Below are 14751 nucleotides of genomic sequence, written 5' to 3' on the forward strand. Positions count from 1 at the left end.
CAGACACAAAACAAGCACCCAGCCGTTTGTGCAGATACAATCATTACATTTGTGTTCCCAACATTTAGTCATCAATGAATAAACCCCTTTTCTGTAAATCTCCCCGTAACATCTTGGTGGAGGTGCGGGGTATGGCGACGGTGAGCGACGGGCAATCGGTGAGCGAGAACGCCGGTTCTGTGGGGACGGCGAGCGGCGATCGTAGTGTGGAGTCGGAGCAGCAACATCACAGTGCGGCAGGTCATTGCGGGCATGAAAAGGCGAGAACCGGCTGTCTTCTGGGCGGTAAGCGTACGCGGGACGAGGAGACGAAATCTGACGATAGCGACAATGGCGGGAAATATGACCAACTCCATTGCAATTAAAGCATATGGGCTTGTCGTCATGTGTGCGCCACTGGTTTGGGTCGCGGTATCGGAGGTAGGTCGATTGTGGGCGGGGAGGTCGAAAGAAATTGCCGACCGTAGGGCTACTTACAGAACAGATCGGACGGATGCCTGCGTTCGCCAGCTCTTCGCGTACGACAGCTTGAATCAGAGATACTGCCGGGCGGGACTCGTCGTAAGAACGTATCGGGGGAACCGACGGAGACGCAGCCTCAATCTCACGCCGGACAAGACGCAGCAAGTTTTCGGTACCAGGCGGCTGTACGTCTTCACACGATGAGCTAGCGGCGGTATTAGGGAGCCGAACGAATTGTTGTGAGACACGACGGCTCTTTGCTTCTTCAAAGCGTCGGCACTCTCTTATAATGTCGTCGACCGTCGAGCAGTCCTTGTACACGAGTAAATTAAAGGCGTCGTCTGCGATGCCTTTAAGAATGTGGCTGACCTTGTCAGCTTCGAGCATCTTGTCATCGACCCGCCGACAGAGTGCTAATACATCTTGAATGTACACAACGTACGGTTCAGTCAATGTTTGGGCCCGGCACGAAAGTTCCTTTTTGGCGGCTCGCTGGCGGCCAAGCGGCTTCCCAAAGAGTTCCTGCAGTTTTTGCTTGCAAGTGTCCCAACTGGTCAATTCCTCCTCGTGTGTTCGGAACCAAACACGGGCCGTTCCCTCGAGATAATAAATGATTTTCGCCAGCATTAGAGTCGGGTCCCAACGGTTGCTCTTGCTGGCGCATTCGTATTCGATTAGCCAGTCTTCAACGTCCTTGTTGTCAGTGCCCGAGAAGGCGCCAGGGTCCCGGAGTTGAGTGAAGACAATCGGTGCAGTGGTAGCCGAAGCTGAAGCAGCGGGCCTCTCAGTCGACATGGTCGAAGGGCCCACGAGATTTCCGCTTCGAAGTTCCGTGATGTGCTGGTGATGTACCCCGCACTTCCACCAAGATTTTGTTTTTTTTTTTTGTTTTTTTCATGTATCCTTCGTTCACCTGCACCGAGTCGGTGCTTTCGCCGCCGGAGGGTAGTGTTATGAGCCAGTTGTCCGGCAGACAAAGAAGATGCTGAAGCATAGAGCCGAAGAGACGAGGAAGACGTGAAACTGTGGTTCGCCATCTTTGTTGTTGTTCCCCAACATTTAGTCTTATTGTACATAGTGTGAATAAACCCCCTTTTCTGTAAATCTCCCCGTAACAATATGAATACAGGACAAGAGAACAGCAGGCAGCGTGTCTCAACCAGAACAGCTCCGGCAATCTCGAGCTCGCGCCTCCCGGACGACTGGCGATGTGGCTGCAGCGCCGGGTATTCATCTTCACTACACTAGCATGATTGGAGCACAGTGTGTTAGCGAAAACTCAGTTGCATTTCCGACAGCTGATCGCACAGAAGCAAGGTAGAAGCAGTAATGGTTTCGTATTCGTGCGCGATCGCTGAGGAGAGGTATGGCGCGCCGCCGTGAGCGCCATCTCGTTTGTCTGAAACCAACTGCTCCGCGAAAAGGGTCAATATGGACACTCCAAAGCAGATTTCTGCCGTCGCCGTCGCCGCGAGGTTCCGTATGACGTCAACGGCGATGAAATCGTCGCCGCGCTCCGGACGCTGTATGTGCGAGTGAAAGAGCGCGAGGGACGCGCGCTTTCAAGGGTGGTAAAATTTATTGATTCACGCGAGAATCATGTGAGGGGAGGGGGGGGGGGGGAGAAGAAAGCAGGACGACGATGGGCCCTTGGGCTGCTGATCGCGCGGTTTTTCTTGCTTTGGGAAAGGACACAGACCTTGCTCGGCGCCGTAAGCAAGTGCCGCGTCTACAATTGCACCACAAGACAACGCACAGACACGCTGCTCGGTGCGGCAGCAGCAGCGAGCGAATTGACCTTCATACTGCGTCTCGCTTCAACGGCGAACTAAGCGTCGAAAGCACAGCGCATACGAACCTACCAGCACTCGGTGTACTTTGTACACATCGCCGATCAATTTCAAGATATGGGCGCCCGCGCGGCGTACGCAGCAGCTGCCGGTAGCGGCAGGCTAAGTCCCAGTTTGACTTTGGCTGAGTTTGAAGGTCAGATTTTTGGAACCAGGCGTTTTCTGGATTTGTACCTGGAGTAGTAGAGCTATCCGTCTAAATCACGAACGGTGCCGGCGAACTGATACCTGGTGACGCCTGTCTACGCCAGGGGAAGGGGTAGAGCTGGCGTCTCTCTGCAAACTTGAGGTCGGGGGCCCCATGCAATGCATATCCTTGCAAAAAGTTTTCAAGATGCTAGACGGGGAAGGATTGTGGATAAAGGCAAATGAAGAATGCCTCAGCAATCTGCGATCCTGCGATTACCAGATGACAACGCTGGAGACAACTTGTAACAAATGGTTCCGAACTCCATGGAACCGGCTATGCCTCAATATTCAATATGTGAAATAGAAACCTAAGTCTTCCTTAGCATGCAGTGAAGGTGGCAAAGGCATTTACTCCAGTTCATTTCTATAAATGGCTTTCACATCTTTCGAGGAACCCTGTACTGGTTCCTTAACACTCAAAGCACGTTTGTTGAGCACTTGATATTGTTACTGTGGGGCTAGCCATGGCTGATTCATGCTGCAACTGTTATGTGCTTGAATTCTGGAGAGGAAGCCGGATCTTTGGTGGGTGGTGTTGAAGACATTTATCTTTTAGTCGGCCTACAATGCACCCTGAAATCTGACGTAAAGTCAATATTAACGTGCACACGTGGCAGGTCAAGCATTTTTCCTAATCCATATTTTTATTGCAGGGTTGGGCCGACGTCAGCTTCCATGGCTCCCCTCAAATCCCTACACCAAACTTGGACGCCCTGGCCAGCACGGGAGTGGTTTTAAACAACTACTACGTCATGCCTCTGTGCTCGCCTTCCAGGGGAGCGCTCATGAGTGGCCGCTATTGCATACACATCGGTGAATGGGCCGTACCGTTTTTTTTTTTTTCTTTAGAAACACTCGTATTAAGGGCAGCCGGAAAGAAGGTCCCATCCACACTGATTTATCAATGTCCGGTGCATGGGTGAAATTCTTACGGCTGCACACAGACTGTAGCTTGGACACGCCCAAGTTACAATTCGCAAACTATATAATATTTTGAATCACGTTAAACCCGCTGTAGCATCCCTAGCGGCGTCTTAGTGGAATATAAAGCATAAACGTACGACCGTTTGCAGTAAGTCTTGTCATCGGTAGCAATAGTCTTTCTGGGGTTTTACTTTCCAAATCCAGTTCTGATTATGAGGCACGCCGTAGTGGAGGACTCCGGATTAATGTTGACCACCTGGGGTTCTTTAACGTGCACTACAACACAAGCACACGGGCGTTTTTACATTTCGCCTCCATAGAAATGCGGCCGCCGCGGCCGGAATTCGATCCCGCTGTCTCGTGCTCAGCAGCGCAACGCCTTAGCTGACTAAGCTACCCCGGCGGGTAGTAGCCATAGTCGTACGCAAGCATTTAGCAAGGCACTAGGACAGCCAACCGCATTTACCCGCCTATATTTTAAGAGAGAAACGAACTGAAGAGCGTATTTAATTGTTACTAACCAGCAGTGATTATTATTTGAACCTCCACAACAGGCTATTTTACAAAAAAAAAGAAGCTTTGCACGTCTTTCTGTTCTAAATTCACAGCCTGTCAAATTTTTAATGGCCAATTATTGTTTCGTTAAAGACGAAAGGCTGAAGAGTACGGCAACCGCTGATTAAAAAAAAGAAAAAAGGCGAAACATATGCGCGAGCAATCGGCGAACATAAAGGTTAATTCTTTTCGATTCCTTTAAACTTATTCCTAGCAGCCATTGAATAGTTTTGATTTGTATTGTTCGTATTGCCTTTATTGTTTATTATTTATCGTTCCTCTGCTTTTCACACCCACTCCTGCCATAGCCCGATAGGGCTGCAGTATGTACAAATAAAATAAAAAATAAAGTAAAATGGGGGGTGGATTACTGATTTCAATTTCGTATGTCCATAACGCCACGTCAAACCATTAGCGTAAAGGCGCTCTGTTTTCTTTTTCACCGTTCTCTGTACACTGCACAATTGATTATCTCCAAGTTCAACAGTATTGCGTGCTCACCTGTTATTCTACCCAACGTGGTTCAATTCATTCGCCCACGAAGGCTGATTACTTCACCCTAATGTTGGTTCGTGCTTTCTTAAATGACTCAGGTTTCCAGCATTGCGTTCTACTACCGGCACAACCAGGGGGCTTGCCGCTCGAACTGACGATTATGCCCCAGCATTTCAGGGACTTGGGCTATGAGACGCACATGATCGGAAAGGTATAGTGTCGCTCTCTGAGCTCCAAATAGGAACCGCAGCGGCATTTGATGCTCGTGGTGCAAACAAAAGCTAATCACGGCTTCCAGTATATCTTAAACGAGGCATGCTAAACGCTTCCAACAAGAAATTTAATCAACGCACGAAATGCCAAAATCATTTTTGACATCCCCTACAGCGTTGAAGAAGCAAGGACATTTGTACAAGAAAAAAAAAAAAACACTGCCCTGACTTCCAGGTTATGGTTTATAGGTTCATAGATTTGTTGTATTTCTTTGTTTTGGTTGTTTGCGTTAAGCTTTTGCTCGTCGCTACGGCGCACAATATTTTAGTTTTCTTAGCTTCTTCCATGTTCCTCTTTACTGCGCCAACATATGTATATATATTGAAGGGCAGCGCGGTCCTTGCTTCTTGAATAGATTTCTCTCCGCGCTGTTAGTAAGTGGTGCATCACCAACAAGCCGGAATGTACATGTTCTCTCTCTGCGGAAATTCAAAGTTTTGAACATTTTTTATATTATGCCTTATTTCTGCACTCACCTATCTGATCCGAATACTATGTTATCCTTTCACATGAAGGCATTAGGCAAGAGAGTTTGTTTTACAGCATTATGTTTCCATAAGAGCCCTCGAATTTCTTTATTTTATCTAAACCCATGTTAAAGGAAGTTGTACAAACCACCAAAGAAATGTAGTGTCTAAACTCCACTTCTCGGCCAAGCATAGATTGCAGTAAGCCGCGTTTGAGGACAGAACAAACTTGTATGATGCCACAATAGAAATCTATGTTGGTGCACTTTATTTGTCAACTGATTTTAGCGCTCCCTCTCCTATCTCCTTCAGACGCGTTTAGCAACAGCGCACCAAGACTTCTGGCCTAATGCGCATTATCATCAGCTTACAAGCCCGTCGTGCCTAAGTAATGGTAGCTTATTTTCTATTTTAAAAAATCCTGCGTGGCACCAGTATGCTTCTGCCGATGCAAACATTCAATTCATCTCCCACAGTATGTAAATCTTACCAATATAGTACTGTTTATAAAAGTCAGCCTTTTCTCCGTCGTTTACTTCGTCGGTGGTGCTTGTGTCCAGACTATTCGAAATAACGATGTAGGGCATAAATACGTTATGAAGTATTAGGTACCAAAGAAACAGACGGGCTCTATGGCTTCGCTCACTACCGCACTATAGTGTAGGTCTCCAGATTAATTGCGACAACTTGGGGTTCTCAGATAACATGCACCTAAACTAAGCAAGCGAGGATTTTTGCATGCCACTAGCATCAGAATGCAGCCTCGGTGACCGCGAATTGAGTCATCAGGCTCGTGCTTAGCAGAAGAACGCAATAGCCGCTGAGCCATTAGCAAGGTTATTCAAGCTTTTAACAGCGAAGCTGTTTAAGCTGGAGGTAGTCCGGTGGTGTATACGCCCGAAATGTGGGCCGATTCTGGAGTTAGTGCAGAAAGGGCCCAAGCGCAATGACGCATACCCCTGTGAACTAGCGAAGCTGTTGAAGCTCGAAGATGGCCCGTCGAGTGTACGCCGCAATACCTCCGCCTAGCGATGACGTCACCATGCGTCGCCCAGCAACGCTTCGCCCCAGCTGCGCCGACCATGCCGTGCCTCGCCACAGCTGCGTGAGCCGTGACGTCATCGCGCGCGCCGCATCGCTTCACCTTTGTTTTGCCGAGCCATGACGTCACCGCGCTGTGCGGAGTGGTTTCTGCGGCTGCGCAGAGGCGGAGCTATGCCTTGACTTCACTGCGCCGACCCACGCTCCAACTCGCCGCCGCGGCGACACAACACCCCCGCCGTCTCCGCGCCGAGCACATCGCCGCGAAGATGGGGCGGCCGAAGAAGAGCGTCACTCCCGAAGAAGAGGAAGAGCAGCGCGAAAGCCGCCACGTTGCTACACGAGAGCGAGTGAGACGTCTTCGGTCCGATTCCAAGTATCCCGGCGGCGAAACGTCGGCGATTCGCCGAAGGTCCGCAGTAACGAGCCCGCGAAACCGACCAAAAGCGTTTGAGCGTCCAGATACTTTAATGACTGAGTGTTCGTTGCTCCTTGGGCTGTCGATGATTCCGGGGTGATCTTGCGCAAAGCGTGGCCGACTCTCGAAGCATAACCTCGCAAAAACCTGGCCGAACCGAGATAAAGCTAGGTGGAGTCGCCAGCTTCGCTGTTTGCCCATTGTTCGCACCACTAGTGTGAAGCTGCCCGTAATTTTTTTTCCAAACGGGTCAGCAGGTCAGAGTACTAATTGAGCATGTGTGTCCTCCACTTAAACACCCACTTACACACACACAAATCTGCTCTATAGCCGATTGCAGCAGGGACAAACTGCGTAAGCCCTGTTGATAGATGCTTCTGTTAGAGTAAGTAGGACAAAACTCATTTACAGATTATCTAATTATTGCAGATCATACGTAATGCGGGAGTCGATGTTATGCGATGAATTTTGGATGTGTCCTGTTGTCAGGCATCGTTCGCGTTTCTGCAACACGTTACCAGGTAGACGAACATGCTTGAGTAAAGTGAGCAATTATGTATGGGCCGCGAACGTATGTGTCACGACAACAGCAAGGCGACGATGATGGTGACGATGGTAGCAGAGATTTTAAGACTAGGGGACGAAAGCCCCACCCAAGCGTGGGGGACGCAAACTGCCGGGCGTACACAAGAACCCAAAGCGAGCATAGAAAAAAAAAAAAAACATCACCGACGATTACGATACTCCCTAATGCGAAATTTGAGCGCAGCTTTACACGTGTTTTCATTTCGCGATACATTAAGGCATCGCACCGATCACCGACTGGTAGAGCCGCGACGCGGGGCCCTTTAATAGATCGGCCGCACAGTTGCCGCTTCCCGGTAACTGCAACTTATGCAACGGTAATTTAACGAGAAAACTCTTTCTGTACCGACGTGGGAGCGGAACGGCATACGTGCTGACGCGCGTTCCGAGGGACCGTAATAAAGTTTTATCATACCATGCCATACTCTGGCAGTTGCTACAGGAGCTATGCGTAATGGACGTAAGGGGTTCATCTGGTGATCGCGCCGAATGCTGTATGAGCGAGTGAAAGCGTGTGACGTCAATCTCGCGCCCGTAAGGGAGGATAGCTGGGAGAAAGGGCGCCGTCTTCCCACCAGCGGGGGAAGGGCATTTTTCTCCGGTGGCTGCTGCTTATGGAGCGGCCGCCCGAGCCCTGTCTTGAAAGCAATCTGCGATGCGGACAGTCTAGCCGTCGAGGTGCACCTAGGGCTGATAGCTTCATGTGCGCTATAGCAACAATACGCTTGCGCGTCACCCGCGTTCGCGAAGTGAAACGTCGCTACAGCGTAAGCTGTTAAGGGCTCATTCCATTAGCCGTTTCGGGTCGTGATGATGCCGCCGCTGGCGGCCGCGTAACCGCTATCGCCGGAAACGCGAAAAAAGTACCCGATTCTCGCCGGGATCGAACCCGCGCCCGACATGTAAGTTGCAGTTCTAAGGCTTGATCGGGCTCAGCAGACTGCTTTGCAGAGAGCATTACAAGCTGCAGCTCGCCGTCGACGCCGTGCAGGCAGTTCAGATCTTTCTCGTCAAAACGAGGCTAACATACTGCCGCGAAGACCCTGTTGTGCGTGGTGCCCAAATTGGAGCTACTCTTGAGCGGCTCCACCAGCTTACGCTGTGACTGTGCTGTGTGTGTCGCGCAGGCCTGTGACTTTTTATTGCGATAGCAATTATATGGACACTCAAAAGCAGATTTCTGCCGTCGGCGTCGCCGTCGCCGTATGGTCGCCGTGAGGTGTATGACGTCAATGGAGATGAAATCGTCGCCGGCGCGAACGTTGTGCGAGTAAAGGGCGCGAGGGGCGCGCGCTTTCACGGGGAGTGAACGCACGGCGGAAACAAACGGCGTTGCGCCGTGCTCGCTTAAGGGCTGCAGAAGTAAGCGTCTCTTTCCTCCTTTACAATCGCCATATATGTAGAGCAAACGCGCCTTTTCCGCGCGCGAGAGGCCGTGGGGGAGGGGGAGGGGGAGGGAAGGGAGGCGAGTTTAGCTGCGGCACCAAGTGCTATTTTATCAGGGCTCCGGCAACAGTCACCAACGCCGCACGCATTTTGAGCAACGGGGCAAAACGCCGACGGCGTCGACAATAGTTCTTCGTGTTGCTCTGCTGCATTCCAAGTTTATACAGCTGATAAAGCAAAACGGCGTTGCATGTAGGCTCCCTACGGTTGCGCGGACGCGAGCGCCATCTGGGGGTGTTTCAAGGTGGCTTCCTCCGCTTTCTTCCTCGCGTTCTCTTCGCTCTCGCCGTCTTTCATTCCCCACTGTGCTCCGCGTTCGCTCTTTCATTCTTTGCTCTGCGCTCTTTTATTCCCCACTGCGCTCCTCGTTCGGTCGGTTACGCCGGGGGACAACGCTGACGCTCGCCGCAGGATCGGGCGCCTAAGAGCTACGGCCTTAAGAAATTACAGTGACGTTGCACTTCCTGAACGCGGATTACGCGCAAGCGTATGGGTGCCATTCGTATGAACATTCCAGGCGCATTGCTGCCGTCGTGTTCACCGCGATGTTCCGTACAAAATCCAAGGGCGACAACATCGTTTCCGCGCGCCATTATGCTGTATGGCCGAGTGAAAGCGTGCGACGGTGAGCCGAATCGCGCACAAGAGAGGAAAACGGAGAGGTAGCTCGGGGAGAGGGGGGGGGGGGGCTTGTACTCTGGTAGCAGTTGCGTAGTTTGCTCAGCGGTGCGCGCCATATCTTGAAAGCGATCTGCAGATGCGATGACTGCGGGGTCGGTCAACTCGCGGTCTGCCTGCCACCGCTTGCATTGACGCTCCGTCCTTCGCGCTGGGCGCTCGGCAACTCGATCACAAGACGAACCCGGCACCTTCATAGCGCGCACACAACCCGTAGCAACTGCCAGAGGTGGTCAACCCAGCACGCTTTGCCTGTACTCTCCTCATCTGCGAAGCTTCGCTACTTTTCTCCTTCCCCGATTCGCTCAACGTCACCTAGACATTCCTATCGGTGGCGTTGGTTTGCCGAGGGCTCGGCGCGCTCCTTCGTACTTTCCTCGGTGCAAGATTCTCTTCTCCACCTCCAGGCGCCTTCCTCTTCCGCGTACTTCGCGGCTTCATACAACCCCTCGACTGCCGTCGTGCGCCTAGCAATTTAAGCTTGCGCGTAAAAGCATGAAAGGCCCCGAACGGAGTTTGCGTTCCCCAACGCTTGGGTGATGTTTGTGTCCCCTAATATAAAGCTCTCTAGAATCGCGGACAACACTGTTCTTTGCCTATTGCACTCCTACGTGTCCATCTATCACCGCACCCATACGCCTCATTGCATTAACTACCAATAGAGCTAACCAATGAGTTCCCAGAAACATATCTCAGCCATTTTTTAAACCTCCTTGATCTCAGCAGATCTACAGAGAAACTATTTCTTTACTTTGACAATTATCCGAAGATGGCCCCCGCTCATTCTTTCTTTTTTTTTTTCAGTGGCATCTCGGATACTCCACCGAGCAGTACATGCCCACGAACCGAGGCTTCGACAGCTTCCTCGGCTTGCACACAGGCCCCGAGGACTACTACAGCCACATTCTTAGATGGGTAGTACCGCAACTTCTCTCGCCCGTTGAATAAATTGAACACGAGGCCTCGCTAACTAGAAATTTCGCGCACTACTCCGGCGCACATTAAGGAGGCAACAAAAGTAGCATTGAGGTTTGCGTTTTGTCTTTCTGTTTTTTACCTCACGTTTAGGAAGTTATTATATAATCGAGCGTTCGCAGGAAGCCCGGCTGGTCGGGATGAAACATGACAAAGAAATACGTACGCCGACCAAATAAAACTTTAAAAGCAAGACGTATCAGCTTCCATACGGAAGCCTTGTTCACAACTGATTGATTGTGAACAAGGCTTCCGTAGGGAAGCCGCAACGTCTTGCTTTTAAAGTTTTATTTGGTCGGTGTACGTCTTTCTTTGTCAGGAAGTTATTATGCATTATAAGCAATCACAACTACTTAACTTTCGTCTAACTGTTCTGCAGCAGCTGTGTGGTCAAATGTACCTAAAACGTTAAGGAGTTTCTGCAGGAATGAGAAAAAGACAAAACATTTACGCAAATAAATGCACAAAATACAGTTTCTGTGGGGCTTCCGGTGGGATGCTTCGTAGAGACTGCTACTGTTTTACGATGGTGCCTGAGGGTTAGAAGTGATGGTACGAATAGGGATGTTCTTCCTTGTCAATCGCTTCACTTAATCTATGAACAATCTCCAGGTTAATACATACTATTTTGAGGTACAACAACTATTGGTAATATTCAGAAGCTAAGTTAACTACAGAAAACGTTAGTCGAGATATAACCCAGTCTTCATATGATTCTCCGGTACAACCGTTGCTAAATAAATTAGGCTCGTTGCAGGTCCAAACATGTATAACTGCAATTTGCGCAAGACGATAATAAAGGATTCTAAACGCAATAGAAATTACCTAGCTAAACTTGGTCAACTGATTCGAAAACTTTCTAGACAATATGACACACGTAAACCAGTATGTTGGAAAATACATGCTCCCCGGCCGAACGAATTAAGCAACGCAATCACCTGAGTACCGCATTCCCACCTTGCTATATAAACAATTACTTAGAAGAATATGTTGATAGTATGACCACGAATACAAGAGAACTAAAGAAAATATTTCTGCAAACAAACATGAGTCCTTTAGTTACGAATACGAAACGAGAATGTTACGATAATATTGTTTGTATGTATCTTTATCGAATGATATATGGTCTGAGTGTGTACTATATGTGATCATTTTATGCACAGTGCTTCTAATTCAATTTTGAATATGACTGTTTCTTGTTACTAAATTTTATCTTCAAGATTTTACTCCTTGGATATGATATGTTTCAGAGTTGTTATTTTTTGCAGTTGTCGTTGATGTTGTTTTCGTGGGCTGTATATTATGTTTACTCTTTACTACAATGTATATATATATATATATATATATATATATATATATATATATATATATATATATATATATATATATATACAAGGTGTTTCAGCAAACACTTTCAAAAATTCTTAAAGGTTGCCTGTAGCAGATAGCACAATTCTAGTTCATGAGCTGGTCTACTCGAAGAGGCGGACATAACTTCCACAAGAAATTGAAAAACATAATTAAATAATTAACAGAAATTCACTAATTAAGTTTTTACCTAATTACCTGATGGCCTATATTGCAATTTACAAATTGTGGCCGCGGAGTTCGCAAGGCGGTTCCACTTGGAACGAATTCTCGGGATGACACCAGTTTCGAGATAATAATTCCCGAACTTTGCCGAGAAATGCATTGTCGTTCCAGTTAGGTTCTTAACAAAACGTCGCTTTTTGCATTGAAGCACAAAATTAACTGGAACGCCAATGCATTTCTCCGCAAAGTTCGAGAATAAATATCTCGAAACTGGACGTCATCCCGAGAATTCGTTCCAAGTGGATCCGCCTTGCGAACTTTACAGTACAATTTGTAAATTGCAATATGGGCCATCAGGTAATTAGTTAACTTACTTGGTGAATTTCTGTTAATTATTCGATTATGCATTTCAATTTTTTGTGGAATTAATGTCCGCCTCTTGGAGTATAGGCCAGCCAAACTGTTTATACAGCTTGACTGTATTAACATCCCTTTGATTATGGGAATAAAATTATATTGTGTGCTTTGTGCGGCACCGGGAAAGCACACGTATAACGATCAAAAATATTTCATTCATTTCAGTATTGAAGTAGCAGCTATTAGCACTGTGTCTACGTATGTACATACAACAAGCGTATGACGATGTTGAGTGCTCGTAATTATCTTCAAAGACTGCAAGTACGCCGCACGCTTTAGTATGGGTGTGCGAATATACAGAACTTTCGAATACCGAATCGAATTATGTACTATTCGATTGGGCCTTCGTATCAAATAAACATTGTTAGTAAATCCGAATATTTTTCGAATACATTTCGAATATTTCTAAACGTCAAGTGGGCCCAAACAAACACAATATTGGAGCTAAATTATGGTAAGTTTTCACCCCCACGGGCATGGTATGCACATAAGACATGATAGCTTGCGTAGTGGAGCAGGCTACCTTACTTACGAGTAGGTAGCCATAATTTACAGGCTGTATATCAATCATTGGCACCTGTTTGCTCCTAGTGCTTCAGCTGTGTTTTTAATAAACAACGCTTCATAACGTACTACGTAATGACGTAATGACAGAAGCCTGCTAACTTTAAGAATGCTGGACTGTGAGCATCGTTACATAATAATCGTGATAACGCGGCTATTTATTCTTCGAAAACTATTCGATTCGCTTCGCTTCTGGTGCTATTAAATTCTTACTCATATCGGTTTTGAAAAATCACTATTCATGCACCCCTACACTTTAAACTTTGTATGGATACTCCACACTCGTGAAGCTCTTGTCGATGGCTGGGTTGTCTTTTTTCTGGTGTGCTTGTGCGCAGGCGAGCTTGGGGGGGGGGGGGGGGGGGGGGGATGCTTTTGTATTTCTTGCTCTTAGATTTAGATTCACAGTGGCTGTGTTTGGAGACACTCCACCCATGTCTGGCTTTATTCTAAGGCCGCTCATTAAGTAGCCCATTCACTGCGCAGGGTGACAACGAGGGACTTGACTTCTGGAGTGGCACCGAGCCTCTGAATACAAAAAACGGCACATATTCGACGATGCTGTTCACAGATCGAGCAAAGTCCATTATTCGGAACAGGGACAACTCGAAGGTGGCCAAGTGCTCGTTCACGTCATCCCGATAACACGAATCTTGCTTAAGAGAAATTAGACATCCTTATCACTATAGCGCGTTTTTAATCATCCGCGAGCAGTGAAAGCTGGACTTTCCATACCATCCTGGAGGGGCAGTCCTCGTTCGATCCAAACCGCATTTTATATTATTGAAAACAAGAAAAGAAAGTTCTGCGTGTCCATCTGGGAAGCAAAAAGCTCAGGAGAGGCCCTGACGTCACACTTTGGGAATCGTTCATGACGCCGGAAGAATTGGCTCTACTTTGACATTTTTTCGTGGCAAATTCGCTGCTCGTGTTAACATCTCTCAGGCGCTATGCACAAATCTGCCTGAGTGCATGTCGGCATGATCCTTGTGCACTTACTTGAAATTTCACTACGTACCACATGTCATGTATGCCCTTTCAAATCTTTTCTTGGTCGTGTTGCTCGGCTTCGTAAAAGCTGATTTAATCTGACCCGCATGCTTCCTTGTAAAACGCGCCGTTAGATAAGTCAAACACAGCACTTTTTTCACTACTGCATACGACGTCGACGTGCACATGACATATGCAGAAAAAGCACGATGTACATGATGCAGCTAGCCAAAAATAAATTGCTCTCTTTTCTGTGCAGCCTCTGTTCCTTTACCTGGCTCATCAGGCCACGCATGCGGGCATCGAACCGTACCTGCTTGAAGCCCCCACAGAGAACGTGGCCAAATTTCCCTACATTAATGACATAGAGCGGACACATTACGCAGGTATTATTGCAGTTGCACAGACTCTAAAGCCAGTGTGCTCGCTGTTTGCTTACAATGTATCACTGACTGACGAACGTTTGTGCATGCGCGTGCGTACACACTGTAAACATTTCAGCTCTCCTACTCCTTATCTTACAGTCCCCTTTACCCCTCCTGGCAGGGTAGCCAACCTAGCCCAGCCCTATAGTAAATCTCCTTGCATTTCCCTTGTCTGTCCTCTCTATTTCTCTCTTGGGTCGCTGTCGATCGCGTCCTTCCCTTCCCTTTTTTTGTTTTTTCTCCGGCCTTCATTCTGCTACACTGTGCCCTGCTGTGCCCAACTGTGCCCATCCTGTTTCCTTTTAACAGCGCAGCTCTTATAGGTCGTGGCTGCGTCGTCCGTCCGTCCGCCGGTGTCACGCAGGTCACCTAACCAGGAGAGGATGAGCAGCGCTGGGGGAGGGAAGGTCACGTGACCAGCAGAGGAGAAGAGGCGCGCTGGGGGAGGAGGCGACCAATAAAAT

The 14751-nt window shown here is 48.2% G+C and overlaps 1 protein-coding gene across 1 annotated transcript in view; it reads left to right on the forward strand.

Annotated features, from left to right (window-relative positions):
• Positions 1 to 14751, forward strand: part of LOC119444955 (arylsulfatase B-like) — a 33074-nt gene that overhangs the window by 8054 nt on the left and 10269 nt on the right. The window contains exons 2-5 of the mRNA XM_049664816.1: positions 3155 to 3314; positions 4574 to 4686; positions 10188 to 10298; positions 14122 to 14248. Coding sequence (XP_049520773.1) covers positions 3155 to 3314; positions 4574 to 4686; positions 10188 to 10298; positions 14122 to 14248 — 511 coding nt within the window. The remainder of the gene's footprint in view (positions 1 to 3154; positions 3315 to 4573; positions 4687 to 10187; positions 10299 to 14121; positions 14249 to 14751) is intronic.

The sequence above is a fragment of the Dermacentor silvarum genome, chromosome 3 (assembly GCF_013339745.2).
Source record: "Dermacentor silvarum isolate Dsil-2018 chromosome 3, BIME_Dsil_1.4, whole genome shotgun sequence".
Taxonomy (NCBI): Eukaryota; Metazoa; Arthropoda; class Arachnida; order Ixodida; family Ixodidae; genus Dermacentor; species Dermacentor silvarum.